The sequence below is a fragment of the Odocoileus virginianus genome, chromosome 10, assembly GCF_023699985.2.
Source record: "Odocoileus virginianus isolate 20LAN1187 ecotype Illinois chromosome 10, Ovbor_1.2, whole genome shotgun sequence".
NCBI classification, from domain to species: domain Eukaryota; kingdom Metazoa; phylum Chordata; class Mammalia; order Artiodactyla; family Cervidae; genus Odocoileus; species Odocoileus virginianus.
Window position 1 is genome coordinate 38484121 of NC_069683.1, and position 25395 is coordinate 38509515.

The 25395-nt window shown below is 41.5% G+C and overlaps 2 protein-coding genes across 2 annotated transcripts in view; one reads left to right on the forward strand and one right to left on the reverse strand.

The window, feature by feature from the left end:
* The window catches only part of PDE3B (phosphodiesterase 3B), a 185302-nt gene extending 182243 nt beyond the window's left edge, over positions 1-3059 (forward strand). The window contains exon 16 of the mRNA XM_070473408.1: positions 2933-3059. The gene's annotated coding sequence lies outside the window, so the exon portion shown is untranslated. The remainder of the gene's footprint in view (positions 1-2932) is intronic.
* CYP2R1 (cytochrome P450 family 2 subfamily R member 1) lies at positions 306-25051 on the reverse strand. Its single transcript, XM_020900738.2, has 5 exons — positions 24797-25051; positions 16261-16402; positions 5391-6023; positions 3503-3832; positions 306-1178 (listed from the first exon to the last, which is right to left on the reverse strand). Exons 1-5 carry the CDS (start codon positions 25019-25021, stop codon positions 1003-1005), a joined length of 1506 nt encoding a protein of 501 aa, XP_020756397.1. The 5' UTR covers positions 25022-25051; the 3' UTR covers positions 306-1002.
* Between the last annotated feature and the right edge of the window lie 344 nt (positions 25052-25395).

Genomic DNA, 25395 nt, shown 5'->3' on the forward strand with positions numbered 1-25395 from the left:
TATCACGTGGGATCTTGGCTCCCTGACCAGGGATCGAACCTGTGTCCCGTGCATTGGAACCAGAGAGTCTTAACCACTGGACCGACAGGGAAGTCCCAAGACATAGTTTTAATGGGTGGACACATAGGTTAGTTAGGACCTATGGGACACAAAGAACAGTTTTAAGGGAACATCTGAAAAGCTCCCTTGCTCTCCCAAAAACAATCCAAGCTCAGTATCTTGAAAGGACATGGGCAAAGAACATGTACTTCCATAAGCCACCCTTAAGATAAAGCTAGTATCATCTGGAAAGCAAACTTGAGGGATGTGAAGAAACAGGATTTTTATTACATCATTAAGCATCTAGGTCATGCTACCTGTCATTTTTAAATACATTATCATATATCATTATCAATATCATTATCATTATTATACATCATAGGACCCTCATATGTAGGAAGAATGATACAACTCTTATGAAACTATAGTAGGAAGTAAGACTTGAAAGTATTAGCAGGTTTTATATTAAATATACTATATAAATATATATTCTGTCATCTACCACTGCATCTAATAAAATACCTCTGTAGTCCAAACTCACTTATTTGGGTTCTAATTTCTTTGGTCCACTATGAAATTGGACTGGATTGTGTGGTAACACAGACAATACCTGATTAGAAAGGAGCTGGCACTGGCATTGGAGGCAGATAGATCAGAAAGGAGCAAGCTGGAGTCAAGAATGGATGACAGGTACCTGGTGCTCAATAAGAGGTTAAAAAGTCAGGACACTGATGCAAGAGCTGCCATTTGCACCTCTGTTTTCCTCAGATAATTCCACTTTATAAGTCATAAGACTTATAAGGAAAAAACAATAGCTAATGCATATTATTATAGTAGTTCTGCTTTTAAAGATACATCTCTGTTCATTTGGCTTTATGATGCTGTGATTCCTGTCCAAACACAGAATTAAACAAGGTGTGGGGGTGAGGCGAACAGCTTGTTCCACAAAACATCTGTGTACTTTCAGCGTCTTTCTGCACAGATGAGGTAGGGCTGGGGTTGCAATGTCATGCCTAACCTGGGCTTCAGGTTTGGAACCAGTTCATGTGGAAAATGCAAATGAAACCTCTGAAGCAATGTTGTGAAAAACAGGAACATTTCCATCCGAGCCAGCTGTTCTCCAAGACAATGTCTTCTCCCTAAACAGAAAGCAGGCATAATAGTTTTTAAATTATTTACCAAAACTTATGTTTAATATATATCTTTCAGGAACTCTGGTATTTAAAGAATGTTAGAGAAAGTTAAGTGGGCCTTAGGAAGCATCACTACGAACAAAGCTAGTGGCGGTGATGGAATCCCAGTTGAACTATTTCAAATCCTAAAAGATGATGCTGTGAAAGTGCTGCACTCAATATGCCAGCAAATCTGGAAAACTCAGCAGTGGCCACAGGACTGGAAAAGGCCAGTTTTCATTCCAATCCCAAAGAAAGGCAATCCCAAAGAATGCTCAAACTACCACACAATTGCACTCATCTCACACACTAGTAAAGTAATGCTCAAAATTCTTCAAGCCAGGCTTCAGCAATACGTGAACCATGAACTTCCAGATGTTCAAGCTGGTTTTAGAAAAGGCAGAGGAACCAGAGATCAAATTGCCAACATCCATTGGATCATCAAAAAAGCAAGAGAGTTCCAGAAAAACATCTGTTTCTGCTTTATTGACTATGCCAAAGCCTTTGACTGTATGGATCACAATAAACTGTGGAAAATTCTGAGAGAGATGGGAATACCAGACCACCTGACCTGCCTCTTGAGAAACCTGTATGCAGGTCAGGAAACAACAGAATTGGACATGGAACAACAGATTGGTTCCAAATAGGAAAAGGAGTATGTCAAGGCTGTATATTGTCACCCTTCTTATTTAACTTATATGCAGAGTACATCATGAGAAATCCTGGGCTGGAGGAAGCACAAGCTGGAATCAAGATTGCCAGGAGAAATATCAATAACCTCAGATATGCAGATGACACCACCCTTATGGCAGAAAGTGAAGAAGAACTAAAGAGCTTTTTGATGAAAGTGAAAGAGGAGAGTGAAAAAGTTGGCTTAATGCTCAACATTCAGAAAACTAAGATCATGGCATCTGGTCCCATCACTTCACGGCAAATAGATGAGGAAACGGTGGAAACAGTGGCTGACTTTATTGTTTTGGGCTCCAAAATCACTGCAGATGGTGGTTGCAGCCATGAAATTAAAAGACGCTTCCTCCTTGGCAAGAAAGTTATGACCAGCTTAGACAGTATATTAAAAAGCAGAGACCTCACTTTGCCAACAAACGTCTGTCTAGTCAAAGCTATGGTTTTTCCAGTAGTCATGCATGGATGTGAGAGTTGGACTATAAAGAAAGCTGAGGGCCGAAGAATTGATGCTTTTGAACTGTGGTGTTGGAGAAGACTCTTGAGAGTCCCTTGGACTGCAAGATCCAACCAGTCAGTCCATCTTAAGGGAGATCAGTCCTGAGTGTTCATTGGAAGGACTGATACTGAAGCTGAAACTCCAATACTTTGGCCACCTGATGCAAAGAGCTGACTCACTGAAAAAGACTCTGATGCTGGGAAAGATTGAAGGCAGGAGGAAAAGAGGATGACAGGGGATGAGATGATTGGATGGCATCACCTATTCAATGGACATGAGTCTGGGTAAACTCTGGGAGCTGGTGATGGACAGAGAGGCCTGGTGTGCTGTGGTCCATGGGGTCGCAAAGAGTCGGACATGACTGAGTGACTGAACTGAACTGAGAGGAAGTTATGTTCATTAAAGGATTTTCTTAAGCCCCAAAGAATAGAAATAGGCCCCAGCATTTCAGTTCCCAGGGCCCATTTTTTACCTTCTTTTGTCAGGTCACGTACTTTTGTAAGCTCATTATTTCCATTCTCTGCTTCCTTTGCAACAGAGCCTGGGATATGCCATGAAAGATCTAAGGTGTGACACTTAGTTCTACTGACCCAGAAGAAGAAGTTCATTTCATTTCAAATGACTGTATGTGTACCCTTCCCCAATGAAAAGATTTCTCCAAGCCATCTTCCATGGGTCTTGTGATCTGTGTACTTTGTCACAGGAGACACAATATTTTTGGAGATGAGGTATAATATTTAAAAGTCACGAGAGCTTGATTCCAGTTTCACTTCAAATTATGATGCCATTCCTGTCCCTGGGTCTCAGTTTCTCAAAGTGCCTGTTACTGACTTCCAGCTCTACAAATTTCACAAGCAAGAGAGTTTCAAAAAAAAGCCAGAGCTTTTCATCAGTTACTTTCTAGCTGCTAAATTATGCCTTGTTTATTTTGAGTAGAAACAGGTGTTAATGACATCTAATTAAACCGTTCTCTCCTTAAGAGTCAATGCTGTTTTCAAAGTTGGGATATTAATTCTACAACAGAATGCTTCAGATTAAGATGTTATACATAATGAATCATCACTATACTTTGTTCTCAAGTTAAGCCCCTGTGAAAAAGCTCTCTTACCTAGGGAAAAGGGAACCAAAGCTTCCTTCTTGGAAAAATATCCACTGCTGTCCAGAAATCGCTCTGGATAGAATATTTCTGGGTCTCTCCAATACTTTTCGTCAAAGTGTACAGAATAAAGATTTGTGATTACTGTTGTGCCTTTGGGAATGGAATAACCACGTACAACTGCATCCTCAGAGGTTGCATGGAAAATCCCTAATGGCACTATGTTACAGAATCTTAAAACTTCATGCAAAACTGCCTCGGTATAAGGCATTTTGCACTTGTCATCCCAAGAAAGCTTCCCACTGGGTCCTATAATTAAGTCAATCTCTTTCTGAACTTGTCCTGTAAGAGAAAAAGTGTTCCCATTATTATGCAATTCTTAGAATTATATCTAAAGTAACCTCTCTTTAGGATAAAACAAACGATAACCAGCCAACATGGTATGGGTACATTCAGATTCAGAGTTTTCATTATCTGGGAGTTCTATTTAAACACATGCCACATATCCTACACAACCAGTACCTAATTGTGAAACACATATTATAGGTAATAAAAATAAAAATTAAATCTAGAATTAGAATAACATTACTCTGATCAAGGAAAAGAACGAAGCATTAGAAACTTCAAATAAAAAAGACCAGGGTTGGTAATGTTCATTGCAGCACTATTTACAACAGCAAAGACATGGAAACAATCCAAAAATCCACCAACAGATAAATGGATAAAGTTGTGATACACACACACACACACATATATATATACACACAATGGAATATTACTCAGTGATTTAAAGGGACATATTTGAGTCTGTTCTAATGAGGTGGATGAACCTAGAAACTATTATACAGAGTGAGGTAAGTCTGAAAGAGAAAAACAAATATTGTATATTAATGCAAATATTTGGAATCTAGAAAGATGAGACTGATGAACCTATGTGCAGGGCAGCAATGGGGACTCAGGGGCTTCCCTGGGGCTCAGACAGTAAAGAATCTGCCTGCAAGGCAGGAGACCTGGGTTTGATCCCTGGGTTGGGAAAATCTCCTGGAGAAGGGAATGGCTACCCACTCCAGGATTCTGGCCTGGTCAATTCCATGAACAGAGGAGCCTAACAGGCTACACACAGTCCGTGGGGTCACAAAGAGTGGGGCACAACTGAGTGACTGTCACTTTCAATGGAGACACAGACATGGAGAACAGATTTGTGGGCATGGGTTGGGGGTAAGGAGAGGGTGGGACAAATGGAGAGTAGTATGGAAACATATAGACTACACATGTAAATAGTCAGTGGGAATTCAAATCTGGGCTCTGTAACAACCTAGAGAGGTGGGTTGGGGGGACGTAGGAGGGAGGTGCAGGAGGGAGGGGACATATGTATACCTATGGTTGATTCACGCTGATGTGTGGCAGAAACCAACACAATATTGTAAAACAATCATCTTTCAATAAAAATAAATAATAATTTTTAAAAAGCCAGGGTTGGGACTTTCCTGGCAGTTCAGCTATAAAGACTACATGCTTCTACTGCAGAGGGTGTGGCTTCAATCCTTGGTTGGGAAACTAAGATTCTGCATGCTGCGTGGTATAACCAAAACCAAATCAAAACAAACAAACAAAAAATCCCCCAAAACTAGGGTTCAGGTTCTGGCTTAGAACTATAAGGAAGGGGGCAAATCAGTCACTTAGCCTTTTCCCTCATTTATAATACAGGTATTGTAAGATTTATATCTGAGGTTTCTACATGAATTAATAGTTTTAAAAACCTTATAGCTATTCAGTACTTCTCTTTTTGGATAGCATAGCAGGAGTTCCTAACTAAAATGCTTTGTATACAGCCAAAGACTGTAAAACATGTGTGGGCCCTAAACATAAGCACAGATGTTAAGATCATGCAAATCCTCACCTTGAATGTTAGGATAAAGGGCCATGAAAAGAACTGCCCACCGTAGCACATTAGTTGTAGTTTCAGTTCCAGCAATGATGAGTTCACCCACAGAAAAAATTAGGTTTTCTTTGGAGAAAGTAGATGATGGGTCATTTTTACTTCTTTCCATCTCATCTAAATAAGCATCAACAAAATGCTGAGGTAACTGCGGTTTTCTGTTGATGGAAGTTTTTTCAATAAGCCTAGAGAGAAAGTCATAGACCACAGCTGCATTTCTAAACAGCTGTTGATGTTTTCCAAAAGGTAAGATGCCAATCCATGGAAAGGCATTATAGAGGAAGACTGAGGCACTGGCAGCTAGTTCCACATTTTCACTAAATAACTCAATCATGTGCTGAAAATCAGTGTCTTCATAAGTGAATCGTTCTCCAAAAATGACCAGATTGGTTATATTTGAAACAGCATTTGTTACTAATTGTTTTAAGTCAAAAGGGCTACCATTGTATGTTTCAACAGCATCAATGAAAAATTTGGTTTCTTCTAAGATTTTAGATTCAAAAGATTTCTGGCCATATCCAAAACAGCGAAAGCTATTTACAGCTAATTTTCTGTGATCAATCCATCCTCGGCCATATCTGGAATTGAGTAAGCCTAAAAAAAAGAAAAAGAAAAGGGATGGTTAGTAATTTTTCTCCCAATTATCTTTTTACAAAACTATTAAAAATTTTTATTAGTCCTACAACACTGTATCTAACAGTTAAAAATGCTATGGTGGCAGAGTGGCGTTGGGGAGGAGATGGTTATTCATTCTTCTTCAAATTTTCTATAAAACTAAAACTAGACCCAGCAGTCAAGCCCTATTCTTTACTCCTAAGTAGTCATGGAATACTATAAACAGATAAACTTATCTATACTTCCCTAGGGACAGGCAGAAAAAGACCTATAATCTCCATCACCAGAAATTGAACTATGTTGTATAATTCAACCTGGGTGAAGTAGGCACGGATGACTTTATTATTCAGCTTCTACCACAAGCCTATTTTACAACAGACAAATGACTGTGTGTGCTATTGGCAACTTTTTATTCTAGACTAAGCACATACTTGAAAAATCATCCTTATAGAATTAGAAATTTTCTGTTTTAAGAGACTAGATTTTAGAATACAAATTACTCCCATTAAAGGCATATGAAACCTGATAATATAACTGGCAGAAGCAAGGATGGCCTGAATGAGGTAGTGAAAAGACTCAACCCAAAAGGAGATGCTAAAGGACTAAATGTGCTGCCAATTCCCAGTGTGATGGTATCAGGCGGTGGGGCCTTTGGTAAGTAATTAGGTCATGAGCCCTCATGAATGAGTTTGTTGTTGTTTTTTGTTCGCCAAGTCATATCAGACTCTTTTTGACTCCATGGACTGTAGCCTGCCAGGCTTCACGGCCCATGGGATTTTCCCAGCAAGAATATGGGAGTGGGTAATTTCCTTCTCCAGGGGATCTTCCTGACTGAGGGATCGAACTGCTGTCTTCTGTATTGGCAGGCAGATTCTTTACCACTATGCCACCAGGGAAGCCCAATTAGGTCATGAGCTCTCATGAATGAGCTCAGTGCCCTTATAAGAAGGGATGTAGGTAGAGATGATTGCCCTTGGTTTTTTGAGGCTACAGAGAGAAGACAGCAGTCTACAGTCCATGGAAGCAGGCTCTTTCTAGACACTGTTCTGCTAGCACCTTGATCTTGAACTCCATAGCCTCCAGGTCTGTGACAATAAATGTTTATTGTTTAAGCCACTCATTCTCTGTATTTTTGTTATAGCAGCCCAAACTAAGAAGACAAACATGAAACTCAAACTTCTAATGTTGATATTACTTGCCTTAAAATTTCAGAGTCTCCACAGAACACTCTGCTCTTCTGATACGTCTACTATGGAATATTTTCTCTTTAAATCAACTATCAAGAAAAAAATATCTTCAGCACAAATATTTATGTAACATGTAGTTCACTTGGAATTTCATTTATAATTGGTACATAGGTCTACCTATCATGAAAAATGTCATGTTCTCTAGTCTACCTGAGGTGCCTATGTAATTCACATTTCAACAACTTTTGTGCAACAGCTGTTGCACAAAATTTGGAACTTATGATAAAGTTAACCATACATAAGAGGGTCTTTAAGGCCATGCAACAATCATATTCCATACTCTCTTTTCTTCTCCATACTCCCAAATGACTATTCACTCAACATGAATGTATTTCTGGAGCTAAAGTGCCAGGGATATATCAGTAAACAAAAGAGGCAAAGATGTCTCTTTCTCATGGACCTTACATACTAGTGAGGAGAGTAAAACAAATTCTTTAGCAAGGTGAGAGACATAAGAGTGGTCAGGGAAACACTCAGTGAGAAGGTGACATAAGTAAAGGCATGAAGTGAGTCAAGCAGATATCCAAGGAAAGATCACTGCAGGTACAGAACTAGTGCACAGGCACTGAGATGACAGCAAGCCCAAGGGAAATGTACGCATATAGGATACGTGTCTGAAACAAATGCATATGGTTACATATAAGACGGTACACAGGAACCTGACTATAAGCCTACACTGACCAATCTGTATGCCTAGGCATGGGCCAAACTCACCAAAAAGGGGCCACTTTTTCCTATTCAAACAGTGAGTTTATGGTGGCTCTGATTTCCCAGTTCCAAGTGTATACAGTTCAGTGTACATGTATCTTAAAATCACACATCTTGGGAATTCCCTGGTGGTTCAGTGGTTAGGACTCCACACTTTCACTGTCATTTGCCTGGGTTCAATCCCTTGTTAGGAACTAAGATCCCATAAGCTGCACACTGTGGCCAAAAAACAAAAAAAACCCCACATCTAATTTTCTGTTTCTTCTCTTATTATTTCTTTGAAAATCTTAAGCTGAATACTTACTAATTCTTCATGATAAAAATACTCTAAACTATAAATTTATAGTTTCAAAAAACACTTCCGTTCAGTTCAGTTCAGTCGCTCAGTCATGTCTGACTCTTTGAGACTCTATGGACTGCTGCACACCAGGCCTCCCTGTCCATCACCAACTCCCTGAGCTTACTCAAACTCGTGTCAATCAAATCAGTGACGCCACCCAACTATCTCATCCTCTGTCGTCCCCTTCTCCTCCTGCCTTCAGTCTTTCCCAGGTTCAGGGTCTTTTCAAATGAGTCAGTTCTTTCCATCAGGTGGCCAAAGTATCGAACTTTCTTCACCTTCAGCATCAGTCCTTCCAATAAAGAATCTGGGCTGATTTCTTTTAGGATGGACTGGTTAGACTTCCTTGCAGTTCAAGGGACTCTCAAGAGTCTTCTCTAACATCACAGTTCAAAAGTATCAATTCTTCAGTGCTCAGCTTTGTTTACAGTCCAACTCTCACATCTCAATACATGACTGTTGGAAAAACCATAGCTTTGACAAAACGGACCTTTGTTGGCAAAGTAATGTCTCTGCTTTTTAATATGCTGTCTAGGTTGGTCATAGTTTTTTCTTCCAAGGAGCAAGTGTCTTTTAATTTCATGGCTACAGTCACCATCGGCAGTGATTTTGGAACCCAAAAGTATAAAGTCTCTCACTGTTTCCACTATTTCCCCACCTATTTGCCATGAAATCATGGGACTGGATGCCATGATCTTAGTTTTCTGAATGTTGAGTTCACTCTCCTCTTTCATTTTCATTAACAGTCTCTTTAGTTCTTCTTCGCTTTCAGCCATAAGGATGGTGTGTCTTCTGCACATCTAAGGTTACTGATATTTCTGCCGGCAATCTTGATTACAGCCTGTGCTTCATCCAGCTCAGCATTATGCATGATATACTCTGCATATAAGTTAAATAAGCAGGGTGAAAATATACAGTCTGTTGTTCCATGTCCAGTTCTAACTGCTGCTTCTTGATCTGCATACAGATTGCTCAGGAGGCAGGTAAGGTGGTCTGGTATTCCCATCTCTTGAAGAATTTTCCACAGTTTGTTGTGATCTACACAGTCAAAGGCTTTGGTATAGTCAATAAAGCAGAAATAGATGTTTTTCTGGAACTCTCTTGCTTTTTTGATGATCCAATGGATGTTGGCAATTTGATCTCTGGTTCCTCTGCCTTTTCTAAATCCAGCTTGAACATCTGGAAGTTCATGGTTCACATACTGCTGAAGCCTGGCTTGGAGAATTTTGAGCATTACTTTGCTAGTATGTGAGATGACTGTAATTGTGTGGTAGTTTGAACATTCTTTGGCATTTCCTTTCTTTGGGACTGGAAATTCTTTGGGACTAGAAATTCTTTGGGATTGGAAATTCTTTGGGATTACACCCTTTCCAGTGGCGTAAGATAGCAGAGTAGAAGGACATGTGCTCATCGTCTCCTGTGAGAACTCCGAAACTACAACTCACTGCTGAACAACCGTCGACTGGAGAATGTTGGATCCCAACAAAAAAAGATACCCCACGTCCAAGGGCAAAGGAGAAGCCCCAGCAAGAGGGTAGGAGGGGTGAAATCATGTTTAGAATCAAACCCCTTACCCACCAGAGACACTCAGAGGGCTCAAACACACCTTGTGCACACCAGGACCCAGAGATCCCACAGAGACTGAGCCAGAGCTGTGTATGAGTGTCTCCTGCGAAGGTATGGGCCAGCAGTGGCCTGCCGCAGGGGCAGGAGCTCTGGGTGCAGTAGACCTGGGTATGGACGGCATAAGCCCTTTTGGAGGAGGTCACCATCAATCCCACCATAGAGCCGCCAGAACTTACACGGGACTGGGGAAACAGACTCTTGGAGGGCACAAACAGAACCTTGTGTGCACCAGAACCCAGGAGAAAGGAGCAGTGACCCCACAAGAGACTGACCCAGACTTGCCTGGGAGTGTCCAGGAGTCTCTAGGGGAAGCGTGGGTCAACCGTGGCCTGCTTCAGGGTCAGGGGCACTGAATGCGGCAGTGCCTGCATGGGACCTTTTGAAGGAGGTTGCCACTATCTTCATTACCTCCATTATAGTTTGACCTCAGGTCAAACAACAGGGAGGGAACACAGCTCCGCCCATCAACAGAAAATTGGATTAAAGATTTACTGAGCATGGCCCCGCCCATCAAAATAAGACCCAGATTCTCCCTCAGTCAGTCTCTCCCATCAGGAAGCTTCCATAACCTCTTATCCTTATCCATCAGAGGATAGATAGAATGAAAACCACAATCACAGAAAACTAACCAAACTGATCACATGGACCCCAGCCTTGTCTAACTTAATGAAACTATGAGCCATGCCATGTAGGGCCACCCAAGGTGGGTGGGTCATGGTGGAGAGTTCCAACAAAACGAGGTCCACTGGAAAATGAATGGCAAACCACTTCAGCATTCTTGCCTTGAGAACCCCATGAACAGCATGAAAAGGCAAAAGGATAGGTCACTGAAAGAAGAACTCCCCAGGTCGGTAGGTGCCCAATATGCTACGGGAGATCAGTTCAGTCGCTCAGTCATGTCCAACTCTTTGTGACCCCATGGACTGCAGCATGCCAGGCCTCCCTGTCCATCACCAACTCCCAGAGTTTACCCAAACTCATGTCCATTGAGTCGCTGATGCCATCCAACCATCTAACCCTTTGTCGTCCCCTTCTCCTCCTGCCTTCAATCTTTCCCAGCATCAGGGTCTTTTCCAATGAATCAGCTCTTCCCATCAGGTGGCCAAAGTATTGGAGTTTCAGTTTCAGCATCAGTCCTTCCAATGAACACTCAGGACTGATCTCCTTTAGGATGGACTGGTTGGATCTCCTTGCAGTCCAAGGGACTCTCAAGAGTCTTCACTTCCTCGGTGCTCAGCTTTCTTTATAGTCCACCTCTCACATCCACACATGACTACTGGAAAAACCATAGCCTTGACTAGACAGACCTTTGTTGACAAAGTAATATCTCTGCTTTTTAATATGCTGACTAGATTGGTCATAACTTTCCTGCCAAGGAGGAAGCATCTTTTAATTTCATGGCTGCAATCACCATCTGCAGTGATTTTGGAGCCCAAAACAATAAAGTCAGCCACTGTTCCCCATCTATTTGCCTTGAAGTGATAGGACCAGATGTCATGATCTTAGTTTCTGAATGTTGAGCTTTAAGCCAATGTTTTCACTCTCCTCTTCACTTTCATCAAGAGGCTCTTTAGTTCTTCTTCGATTTCTGCCATAAAGGTGGTGTCATCTGCATATCTGAGGTTATTGATATTTCTCCCGGCAATCTTGATTCCAGCCTGTGCTTCTTCCAGCTCAGCATTTCTCATGATGTACTCTGCATATAAGTTAAATAAGCAGGGTGACAATATACAGCCTTGATGTACTCCTTTTCCTATTTGGAACCAGTCTGCTGTTCCATGTCCTGTTGCTTCCTGATCTGCATACAGATTTCTCAAGAGGCAGGTTAGGTGGTCTGGTATTCCATCTCTCTCAGAATTTTCCATGGTTTATTGTGATCCACACAGTCAAAGGCTTTGGCATAGTCAATAAAGCAGAAATAGATGTTTTTCTGGAACTCTCTTGCTTTTTCAATGATCCAGCAGATACTGGCAATTTGATCTCTGGTTCCTCTGCCTTTTCTAAAACCAGGTTGAACATCTGGAAGTTCACGGTTCATGTATTGTTGAAGTCTGGCTTGGAGAATTTTGAACATTACTTTACTAGCGTGTGAGATGAGTGCAACTGTGCAGTAGTTTGAGCATTCTTTGGGATTGCCTTTCTTTGGGGTTGGAATGAAAGCTGACATTTTCCATTCCTGTGGCCACTGCTGAGTTTTCCAAATTTGCTGGCATATTGAGTGCAGCACTTTCACAGCATCATCTTTTAGGATTTGAAATAGTTCAACTGGAATTCCATCACCTCCACTAGTTCGTAGTGATGCTTCCTAAGGCCCACTTGACTTCACATTCCAGGATGTCTGGCTCTAGGTGAGTGATCACACTATTGTGATTATCTGGGTCATAAATATCTTTTTTGTATAGTTCTTCTGTGTATTCTTACCACCTCTTCTTTATATCTTCTGATTCTGTTAGGTCCATACCGTTGCTGTCCTTTATTGAACCCATCTTTGCATGAAATGTTCCCTTAGTATCTCTAATTTTCTTGAAGAGATCTCTAGTCTTTCCCATTCTATTGTTTTCCTCTATTTTTTTCCACTGATCACTGAGGAAGGCTTTCTTATCTCTCCTTGCTGTTCGTTGAAGCTCTACATTCAAATAGGTTTATCTTTCCTTTTCTCCTTTGCTTTTCACTTCTCTTCTTTTCACAGCTATTTGTAAGGCCTCCTCAGACAGCCATTTTGCCTTTTTGCATTTCTTTTTCTTAGGGATGGTCTTATCCCTGTTTCCTGTACTATGTCATGAACCTCCGTCCATAGTTCATCAGGCACTCTATCAGATCTAATCCCTTGAATCTATTTCTCACTTCCACTGTATAATTGTAAGGGATTTGATTTAGGTCATACTTGAATGCGCTAGTGGAGAAATAACTCCAAAAAGAATGAAGAGATGGAGCCAAAGGAAAATAACACCCAGTTGTGGATGTGACTGGTGATGGAAGTAAAGTCCAATGCTGTAAAGAGCAATACTGCATGGGAACCTGGAATGTTAGGTCCATGAATCAAGGCAAACTGAAAGTGGTCAAACAGGAGATGGCAAGAGTGAACATCGACATTTTCGGAATCAGTGAACTAAAATAGACTGGAATGGGTGAATTTAACTCAGATGACCATTATATCTACTACTGTGGACAAGAATCCCTTAGAAGAATGGAGCAGCCATCACAGTCATCAAAAGAGTATGAAATGCAGTACTTGGATACAATCTCAAAAATGACAGAATGATTTCTGTTCATTTCCAAGGCAAACCATTCAATATCACAGCAATCCAAGCCTATGCCCCAACCAGTAATGCTGAAGAAGCTTAAGTTGAACGATTCTATGAAGACCTACAAGACCTTCTCAAACTAACATCCCAAAAAAGATGTCCTTTTCATTATAGGGGACTGGAATGCAAAAGCAGGAAGTCAAGAAACACCTGGAGTAACAGACAAATTTGGCTTTGGAGTACAAAACGAAGCAGGTCAAAGACCAACAGAGCTTTGCCAAGAGAACGCACTGGTCGTAGCAAACACCCTGTTCCAACAACACAGGAGAAGAGTCTACACATGGACATCAGCAGATGGTGAATACCAAAACCAGACTGATTATATTCTTTGCAGCCAAAGATGGAGAAGCTCTATATAGTCAGGAAAAACAAGACCAGGAGCTGACTGTGGCTCAGATCATGATCTCCTTATTGCCAAATTCAGACTTAAATTGAAGAAAGTAGGGAAAACCACTAGACCATTCAGATATGACCTAAATCAAATCCCTTACAATTATACAGTGGAAGTGAGAAATAGATTCAAGGGATTAGATCTGATAGACAGAGTGCCTGAAGAACTGTGGAAGGAGGTTCATGACACTGTACAGGAGGCAAGAGATCAAGACCATCCCCAAGAAAAAGAAATGCAAAAAGGCAAAATGGTTGTCTGAGGAGGCCTTACAAATAGCTGTGAAAAGAAGAGAAGCTAAAGACAAAAGTGAAAAGGAAACATATACCCATCTGAATGCAGAGTTTCAAAGAATAGCAACGAGAGATAAGAAAGCCTTCCTCAAAAAAAAAGGAAAAAAAAAAAAAAAGAAAGCCTTCCTCACTGATCAGTGGAAAAAAAGAGAGGAAAACAACAGAATTGGAAAGACTAGAGATCTCTTCAAGAAAATTAGAGATACCAAGGGAACGTTTCATGCAAAGATGGGCACAATAAAAGACAGAAATGGTACAGACCTAACAGAATCAGAAGATATAAAGAAGAGGTGGCAAGAATACACAGAAGAACTATACAAAAAAGATATTCATGACTCAGATAACCATGATGGTGTGATCACTCACCTAGAGCCAGACATCCTGGAATGCAAAGTCAAGGGGGTCTTATGAAGCATCACTATGAACTAGTGGAGGTGATGGAATTCCAGTTGAGCTATTTCAAATCCTAAAAGATGATGCTGTGAAACTGCTGCACTAAATATGCCAGCAAATTTGGAAAACTCAGCAGTGGCCACGGGACTGGAAAAGGTCAGCTTTTATTCCCGTCCAATTCCAATTGAATGCCTTTCACTCCAACAAAAGGCGATGCCAAAAAACATATATTTTATCCTAAATATTACTCTGATCATATCAGTCATTTTCATAATTTCCTAAAAGGTCTTCTATTAAACTTGTGGTTTAATTTCTTCTTTGGTCTAATTACTACTTAGAAGAGTTTTGAAGAAGCTGGAGATTTGCTTTTTAGTTATATTATTGCTTTTAAGGGTCATCATACTCTGGCCTGATAATTCAGCCTTTTATTTATTTATTTATTTTTTAATTCAGCCTTTTAAATTGGTGTTTTCTTTGCACAAGTTGATTGGCTTTGCAATTTAATAGTTACTTTTTATCTTTTTCATTTTAAATCTATTTTTTTAGTCTATGTAATCAAGCTATTGTATTTTTCTTGGAAATGAAGTGTGAAGCTCTCATTAACTTGGAAAAATTTGAAGTTCATAAAAACTCATACTATTATGTATGAAAACAGATGTACAGACATCAACATTCTATGTTAGTCTTCTGTTGCTTTCTTCTCATCCATTCTGTTAACTTTCAGCCTTTCTCTCTTGTTGAATAATCATCTGACACTGATCAAGCCTAAACCATAGAGAATACTAGTCCTTCACACATACCCTACAGTTCTTCATTTACATATCATATTAATTAGTAGTTAAGAAAGCCTGTTTAAGGGTTTAGAAACTTGTAAGTAAAATGATCATAAAATGTCACCAAGCACTCAAGACAAGCTTAAAACATACTTCTGATTCCAGTATGTGTGCACACATATGTATACTTGTTTCACAAAACCTGCACATATTAATATCTGTGCTACTTCTTTAAAACATCATTTACAGTATTAGAACTAGATTACAACAGAAGAATTAGCATGTAAAATATGAGTGTAATATACAGCCTGAAAGTACTCAAATGTTAGGTTCTAAAGCTTAAATTAACTAATTAATGCTTTCCTATTAATCAGTATGAACTTCTGTCCACAATCTTCAGGCACTCTGTCTACCAGATTTAATCCCTTTAATCTATTCATCACCTCCACTATATAATCATAAGGAATTTGATTTAGGTCATACCTAAATGTCCTAGTGGTTTTCCCTACTTTCTTCAATTTAAGCCTGACTACAGTTTTTCCAGTAGTCAGGTATAGATGTGACAGTCGGACCATAAAGAAGGCTGAGCACGGAAGAACTGATGCTTTCAAACTGTGGTGCTGGACAAGACTCTCTGAGACTCCCTTGGAGAGCAAGGAAATCAAACCAGTCAATTCTAAAGGAAATCAACTCTAAATATTCATTGGAAAGACTGATGCCAGGCTGAAGCTTCAATACTTTCGTCACCTGATGTGAAGAGCTAATTCACTGGAAAAGATCCTGATTCTAGGAAAGATTGAAGGCAAAAGGAGAAGGAGCGGCAGAGGATGAGATGGTTATGGTAATAGCATCATTGATTCAACAGACATGAATTTTCACAAACTCCAGGAAATAATGGAGGACAGAGGAGCCTGGCGCGCTGCAGTCCACGGGGTTGCAGAGTCAGACATGACTTTGTAACTGAACAATAAAAATTTATCAGTACAACAGAAACCAATCTCTACTATGTGATTGTTGTTGTTCAGTCGCTAAGTCGGTTGTAAGCAAGCTGTTCAGTCACTACTATGTAATAAATTTACATAAAATAAAAACTGCGATTTATAATAGTTTAGTCAATTACTAGATAGGTGAAAACAAACATACCTCCCATTTTTGTCATCTTCATGAATAAAGGAAGACATGGTCTGTCTGCAAAAATTTCACTTTGATGAACAAGGCATTCCTTTACTACATCATAGCCATTTAGAACCACAGCTGATATACCTCCAAGATCCAAACTGAAGATCTTTGAGAAGAAAAGAAAAACATTTAAATGGCAAAATATATTGAGAAATATAACCAGAGAAATCTACATGTACTAAGTCCAGCTCTCCCAGTATTTATTTCTTGAAAATACTGGCATTTATTACCCAGCTGACTGTTTAGAGTGCCTTCTCTCTATAAGGCATATCAAGCACAATGATTTTATTATGCATTCAGTGACTCAAGACATAATCTCAAAAATGGTGTAATGAAAACAGTACCAGATTCAGGAGGTCTGGGTTATACTTTAAGCTTTGCCATTAAACAGATATAGGACACTGGATAGAACCCTTAATCTTTTTGGGCTTTGGGGCTGCTATAAGAAATCAAGAAATACTTGAGTTATATGCTCTTTTAAAATTCATTCCAACTCAAAACAATCAACGATATCTCAGAATCTCTGTTTATTTCCAAGAAAATTGAGGAGGTGACTCCATCTATATATCATTTATTATTCTAGGTTTAGGTAGGGGAGGGGATTGTCAAAGGCCCAAGAGACTTTTGAAACTGAAGACAACTTTTGTTGGGGCCCAGGATATGTAATCCCAAAATATGCCTCAATGGCACATTAATTATTTTGAATTAAAAGTTACTGAAGAAATGGCCGACACAAAAAGGATACTCTAGGGAGTTCCCTGGTGGCCTACTGGTTAGGACTTGGAACTGTCACTGCTGTGGGCTTGGTGTGATCCCTAGTAGGGAACTGAGATCCTGCAAACCAAAATAGAAATAAATAAAAACGAGGGACACCTCTCTCTTTGTATCTCCCTGAAAGTAGGAAATAAATCTCTCATGTGAAAGATGCACTCTTTGCATATGGAGGAGGTGTTAGTTGCTTAGTTGTGTCCCAGCTCTTTATGGCCCCACGGACTGGGCCCACCACGCTCCTTTGTCCATTGAATTCTCCAGCAAGAATACTGGAGTGGGTTGCCATTTTCTTCTCCAGGGATCTTCCTGATCCAGGGACTGAACCTGGGTCTCCTGCATTGCAGGCAGATTCGTTACCACCTGAGCCACCAGGGAAGCCCTAGGACCCCTTACTGCCAATTACCAAAGATAGGGAATTTGGGGCTGAGGAGCCTTTTTTAAACAAATCTTGTTACTTCTTTAATTTACTACCCAATCACAAGACCTGTTTAGATTCTTCACTAATTGGTCACCCAAAGACAAAGTTTTTCTTGTCCTGTCAATTCTTTGCAAATTTATTGGTTCTTTATCTGAAAAATATAAAATCTGCCTGCTTTGGTCATTTCCTCCATCCCATTTCTACGAGACCTCCATGCGCATGATTTCTAATGTGTTTCTTTCTCTCCTGTTACTCTGTCTTGTGTCAATTCTATTATTAGTCCAGCCATAAGAATTTAAGAGGGGCAGAGGGGAAAATTTCCCCTTCCTCAACAAAACATACTGAAACTCACTGGTTTATTTATTTAGGCCCCTGAATGCCATGAAGTTAACAGAGGGCCCTAAGGATATCTGACCTTGGAGTTACAGGCATGTGCCACTTAGGTACAGGTGGCTGCCTCTGAGCTAAAAGATGGAATATCCATTCCATTCCTTGTTGTAGTTTCTCAGGTGCTTCATTACAGGTTCACTTAAAATGTCATACCTCCTGTACTCTATTCTAGTTAGCCCCACATAGGGGCCTAATCCAGTGAAGGAACAGTGCTGCCTTATCAGTGAGATGCAATGATTGCTTATCCTCATCCTCTTAGGCACTAGCTGAGAACTTTAAAAAAAAAAAAAATTTTGGCTGTGCAGGGTCGTCATCACTGTGTACAGGGCTCTTTGCTGCAGCATCCAGGCTTTCTCCTGTTGCAGTAGTTACCTTGCAGTATTTTAGTTCCCCAACCAAGGATCAAACCCATGTCCCCTGCATTAGAAGGCAGATTCTCAATCACTAGACCACCACGGAAGTCCCTGGCTGAGGATTTTCGAGTGCCAAAAATAACTGAGTCAAGCCTCATCTCTGTGCAAACAGGCAGAATGGATTTTGGCCATGATTCATTCAATTTTTGGGGGGTGGGATGGAGGAAACCAGAAGGCTTAGCAGAGAACTGAAGTTCAACGGAAGTATTTACAGAAGAAAAAGTGATCAAGACCTCCAAGTAGCAATAGAATCAACAAACTGAGCAATAGAGATTTTGGCACAAGGATGTACCCTGCTAACGGAGCAGAAGGTACACCCAGAACTTTGGGGAAGGGTTGTGGACTGCCGGCCATAAGCAATGGTATGTCAAAAGTGGCAGTGTGAGAGTTTGCATACAAAGGAAGTGATTACCAGCTGAGCAAAGGAGGGGCTCTTTTCCATTCCCAAAGCAGTAATGGGATGGTCTTATACGTTTTTTCCCAGGAGCATAATTTTAAGTAAATACAAAGGAAAAACTTCCTCCTGTGTGTCTCCTCAACTCTCAGCACTCAACTACAATACTTATGACACCAGATGTGTGATTTTCCATATATCAAGCAATTCTGGGACACCAGGTAGATGTCCTACAACTATATACAGGTCCCAAAGTGCTCATGGTGTTTTTTGTTTTGGATTTTTTTCTTTCAGCCACACTATACAGCATGCTGGATCATAGTTCCCTGATTACAGACTGAACCTGCACCCCCTGCAGGGGAAGTACAGACTCTTAACCACTGGACAGCCAGGGAAGTCCCGAACTGGCCATGTTGACTCCATTTTTCACCCAAGCCTCACATCACTTCTCAGCCGTCATGATGTTTCGACTTAAAAATACAGACAAAATATGACAGTTTTTTACCAGCTTCATCACTAATCTTTCATCTAGAGTAATCTTCATCACTCTAATCTTTCATTTCTCCCCTGTATGATCTCAATTGCCTCTTGTGCCTTTACAGGTGACTCTCAACATGGCATATTCCTGCTTCAAGGCCTTAGTACTTGTTCCCTTGGCCTGGAATGTTCTTCCCCTGGATATTCCCATGGCTTGGTACTTCACTTCCTCTAAGTATCTGCTCAAATGCCTTTTTTGCAGTGAGTCCTGCTCTAACCCATTAAAATTTCACCCCCTAACATTCTCCATCATCCTTACCCTAATTATTTTATATTTTATACTCTAACACGTTATATACTTATCGTGTTTACATTGTTCCTGTCCTGCTTACTGCCTCCCTTCCACCACTATAATGTAAGCCACACGAGAGCAGGGACTTTCATTTGTTTTGTTCATTGCTAAATCTCCACAACTAGGATAGTATACAGCATATGCTAACAACTGATAAATATATGTTGAATTAAAGAAAAGAGGTGGAGAAACACATTTAAGCATGTTTTACAACACTATAGACTAAGTGCCAATAACAGGAATGTAAAAAGTCCTTTGATAAAAACTGGTAATTGCCATATTTTTCAACATTTGCTCGGGCTGTATTCTCATTTGGAATACCTCCCTTGACTGCCACACTGTCCAAACCACCAAGTCTTTAGGGACCAACCACCATGAAGCCTTTCTTGGTGCACTCTCTTTTTCCCTTAAACCACCACAGCACATGCTTGAAAGCTCCCATGGAACTTATTTAATACTACCAAAGGTGGTGCTAATGGAAAAGAACCTGCCTGCCAATGCAGGAGACACAGGTTCAATCCCTAGGTCAGAAGATCCCCTGGAGTAGGAAATGGCAACCCACTCCAGTATTTTTCCCTGGTAAATGCCATGGACAGAGGAGTCTGGTGGGTTACAGTGGGTTACAAAGAGTCAGACACGACTGAAGCAATATAGCACTAGAACAAAAAACCAGAAGCATTATATGAATGCTTATCTTCTGCTTGTTGGCTAAATTATAAACTCTTTTGATTCAGTGATTTCATCCCTTTCATCTTTGAACACTCCATAAAATCTCATTCAATGCCTTGCATAAATCTCAATAAATGCTTACTGTATAAATAAATTATAGGTTGTCAACTCCACTTGCCTCAAAGTAATTATTTTATTATCCTTATGTGCATTACCTGAAAATAATCTGTTAAAACCCCTCATACTAGCTTTGCTAGCTAGGGAATGCTTCTGAAAATCTGGGTTAAGATTAGTCACTGCAGAAGCTTACACATTCAGGGTGGATCTCTAAGGTAATGTTAAGTCTCAGTGTGGTACACTTCTATATAAGAATGTCTTTAAAATGACTGTATAAGACTTCAGGACCAGTTGTCTTCAAGAATTATGAAGGAGAATTGAATTCACAGACTTCATAAAAGTAGGTGTCACTTGAAGTGATTGTCAGTTCTCATAAGCAATTTTAAAGTCCATGACTTTCTCTGAGCACACATCTCCAGATCATCATGAAACATAGCAGAAAAATAAGATTCTATTTATAAGTAAGACATATAAACAACTTTCCACAACCTTCTAGAAGTACCGGAGATAATAGTTTCCTTCCACTTCCAAAAAAAGTATAGTACTTTAAAAACTCAAACCAAAAAAAAAAAAAAAAAAAAAAAACCCTCAAACCAACTCTGAGACTTTGTCATAATTGGAAAATACCTCTAAGACAATGAGAGACCTGTAGCGGTGTTTTACAACTAAGATAAAGAGCTATCAGATTAAAGGGTTAATACTTTAGGTGATTTTCAACTTAAGTCTGAAATAGTTACTCAAATAATGTCTACTCTTCAATGCATACATCCTTTCAATTTCTGCATTTTCTTCTCCCTCCACTCTATTAGTTCTATTTGATTTTACCACCTTCAGTAAAAAGACCACTTTGTAAAGATCCAAAGTGAAAATGAAAGTTCCTCAGTTGTGTCTGACTCTTTGCAACCCCATGGACAATGCTGTCCATGGAATCCTTCAGGCCAGAATATTGGAGTGGGTAGCCTTTCCCTTCTCCAGGGGATCTTCGCAACCGAGGGATCAAACCCAGGTCTCCCAAATTGCAGGCAGATTCTTTACCTGCTGAGCCACAAGGGAAGCTCAAGAATACTAGAGTGGGTAGCCTATCCCTTCTCCAGAGGCTCTTCCCAACCCAGGAATCAAACCGGGGTCTCCTGCAAAGCAGGCGGATTCTTCACCAACTAAGCTATCAGGGAAGCCTGTAAAGATCCATGACTGCCTTAAATAGTTGCATCAGCAATAAAACTGGTAATTCGTGCCACAAATCCATTAAACTAGAGCTACCTATCCCAAGATGACAATCTTCCAACACATTCATATATTCTATTGTTTATCATCAGATAGAATAGGGGGTCCTCAGAAAGAACGAACCAGGGATGGCTTTCTTAAGAGAAGTCATTTTCTGCCTAAGCTATCTGGGGATCTAAGCCTGGGCACAATACTTGCCCTTGTACAGGTCTCAGTAATTAATCTTAAGGGAATAAAAGAACAAATGATTTATCACGCAAAACAAGTAACAATAGCAAAGATAATGCATCAGCTGTAAAGAATCCCAGTTCTCTTTAAATGGTAAACATTAGCCTGAAGCGTTCAACCACCAGATCAACTAGAACCTAAGAAGACCTTTTTTGAACTCTGGGACTTCAATCAACTGTCTTGACCTGTCAACTTCTGCCCCTGTTCTATGCTGAATTTTCTTGCTCAAGCCCCTTTATGAATGTGCACACTCTGCCCAAGCCTTCATGAATATGCATATTCCTTAACTTAAAACATTCCCAATTTTCTTGTCTAGAGAAGCTGCCTTGGGAAAGATCCCTTGGGTTTTTTTTCTTCTTCCTCTTTTTTTTTTCCTTGTGTTCTTTTTACTTGCAAGTAGTAAATCCTTCTACTGATCTTTGGGTTGGTTGTATCTTTCGGTTCCACACCCTCAAAAAAGTAAACCCAGTTTTTTGGGTCCTACTACTGGGAGATTTGCAGGTGGCTCTGGTGGTGCTGGAGAAGGCTCTTGAGAGTCCCTTGGAGATCAAGGAGATCAAACCAGTCAATCCTAAATGAAATCAACCCTGAATATTCACTGGAAGGACTGATGTTGAAGCTGAGGCTCCAATACTTTGGCCACCTGATATAAAAAGCTGACTTACTGGAAAAGACCGTGATGCTGGGAAAGATGGAAGGCAAAAGGAAAAGAGGGTGACAGATGATGAGATGGGTGGATGAGATCACCAGTTCAATGGGAGACGGTAAGGAACAGGGAGGTATGGTGTGCTGCAGTTCATGGAACTGCAGAATCGGACATGATTAGCCACTGAACAACAACCACAGTGGTACAGAATCTGCCTGCCAGTGTAGGAGACACAGAAGACGTAGGTTCAATTCCTGGGTTGGGAAGATCCTCTGGAGTAAGAAATGGCAACCTGTTCCAGTATTCTTGCCTGGAAAATTCCATGGACAAAGGAGCCTGGCAGGCTACATTACTGGGAGATTTAGATTACCCTCTCCCCAAAAACAATGTTCATAGAAAATTGAGTTCCTTTCACTTCAAATATGTACATACGAAAAACAACTTCCTATTCTGAACGACAGCATTTCACATAGCTGGTCTAAAAACACCTTCTACTTTCTAGGTCTAATAAATTCTTCAGTAATTAATAACCAAGAACATTTGAGTAGCACTTAGCTGTGTTCAGTTATTATTATTGCCATGATGCATATCAGGCAAAATTAAGATTTAGACAAGAAAAGGTCAAGTTTTATCTGACGAAAGAGGATTCAACCTCTGGTCTTGTACTTTCACATCTTCTGATTTCTCTGTAATACTGATAATGCTTCATACCAACACACCAGAAATCAAATATATTTGATGAAAACCATGCAAATACACTCACAAACTGGAGGATGGAAAATAAAATCTAAGAATTATACCTATTTGCTTTAAGTCCAGCCTTCCTATAGTGATACAGACCATTAGTGAACTGCAGAAACTTAGAATAATTCTTGTAAAAACTGGTTTAAATACGAATGTAATCCCAAACCTGAATGCCACAACTGCCAAACAGTCCTGTTTTTTCACAACACGATTTGTGGTTGATCATTAATTTTTCTCTCTCACTGGACTGTAACTACCTAAAATCAGGCTGTGACTGCTGTCCACTACAAATTGGCACTTGCCATCTACCTCTACATCAAGTGCTGTTGTACCTGCTGACCTTCAATATGCCCTGAAGGCAGTCAGAATGGAAACCAGGAATGAGGCACTCCATTCCAGAAAACTGGCAGAACAGGTCTTCAGATAGGCTGCTATTTTCAGAAGCTAATTTTATGAACCCAATTCAAGCATCTCTTCATATCTGGAAAAGCACTCAACCCCTTCATGGTGACATCTGCTCCTCACAACGACTAAAACCTTCTACCAAAATATGTGCCCAGATTACATGAACAACCCCTTCACCAAAGTCACATAAATACTGGCCTTACCCCGCTGCCTTTGGAACAGCTTCTCAGAGCTATCTGAGGTGCTGTCTCCCAGGCTGCGGTCCTCATTCTGCCCCCAAATAAAACTTAACTCCCAACTCTCACATCAGCGAATTTTTTAAGTTGACACTGCCTTCTTCACCTCTTCATCCCAGAATCTGGCAGAGTCTGGCTAGTAGTTTCCTATAAAGGAAAGGATTTAAAACAAATTAACTGAGCTGTGTCAAGGCGTTTTCTGGAATCTTCTGCCTCCTCGTTAGGACACTCTTCCCAAGGCAAGCTAGGACTCGGGCCTTTCTCTTGCTTTTGGCAGCTGTGTGGCAACCTACAAATCACTCAGCAGGTCTGCACCAAAGTTTCACCCGCCGAAAAAAAGGAGGACTAGAAGACCTGCCCTTGAGAGGTCATAGTGCAAGGGAGGCTCCGTGTAGCTGTGGGGGCGCTCCCATCTCTAAGTAGACAGCACAGCAGTGGGACACCGCACTGATCTTCACTCATTAATTCATTGGCTCTTTCACAGTCCTTCACCTGCGCTCTCTCCTCCTCACAGCAGACGCCTAGACCAGCCATTCTCAAATGCAAATACCCAACGACCTCCTATTAACCACTAATTCAACCCCAGAAAGCCACAGAAGCCGTGAGGGGAGGCTAGCCTACGCGCGCAGCGTGAGGTTCCGTGAACCCGAGAAGCCGGGCGCGGGGTATGAACGCTGAAGGCGGCGCCTGTGACGCCCGACGGGGCGGCCGGCGCAGGTCCAGGGTCCCACTGCACATGCGCGGGAGCTGCACCTCTTCGCCCTCGGGGGCGGGAGAATCCCGCCCAGTTTCCGCGGGCGTCGAGTGGGCGGGGCTCAAGGATGGGCAGGTTTCTCCTTTCCCCCGCCCCGGCAGTGGCGCCGCCCGAGGACCTTGTCCCCTGGCACAGGAAGCGGGCTTGCTTCCACTCTCCGGGCACACGGAGCAGGGTCCCGATAACTGGCACCCACGAGCATCGGACCCCACCCTCATCCCCCACCCCGGGGAGGAAGGCGCGGGCCCTCCGTCGGCTGTACCTCGCCGTACACCTGGCTCTGCTTTTTCATGTAGACATGGGGGAGTTCGGCCGAGGCAGCCAGTGAGTAGATGTTGCCGATAAATGGCAGCCCCGACGGTCCCGGGGGGAAGCCCGACGGCCGTCTCTGCTTCAGCAGCTGGCGGACGCCCAGGGCGAAGAGAAGCAGGAAGAAGACCCCGCCGAGGGCCGCCGCGAACGCCTCGGCGCTGTGAGGCTCCCACATGGCCTGGGGCGGGGGCTGCAAACCCGGGCCGCCCTAGGACCCGGGGAGAGCTCAAACCCCACCACTTCCTATTGGTCCATTATCCCCGAGGTCCCGCCCCATTTCTATGGCCATTGGCTGGCTGAGCGTAGGGCCCTCGGGCTGTTTACTGCTGGCTTTGTTCTGGGCTGGGAGGGTGTGCGGCCCTTTTGATTTATGCGCGGCTCTAGGCAAGTCCCAGCTGGTTGGGCACGTGGGCCTGGAAGACGAGACAGCACCGCCTTCCTCACTGGAGTAGGCGGATCCAATGTCCCTGGCAGCCAGCTCTTTCTGTGGCTCTCCTTTTAGGAATCAGGTCTGCTTGTATCTGACCAGACAACTGGAGATTATCAACA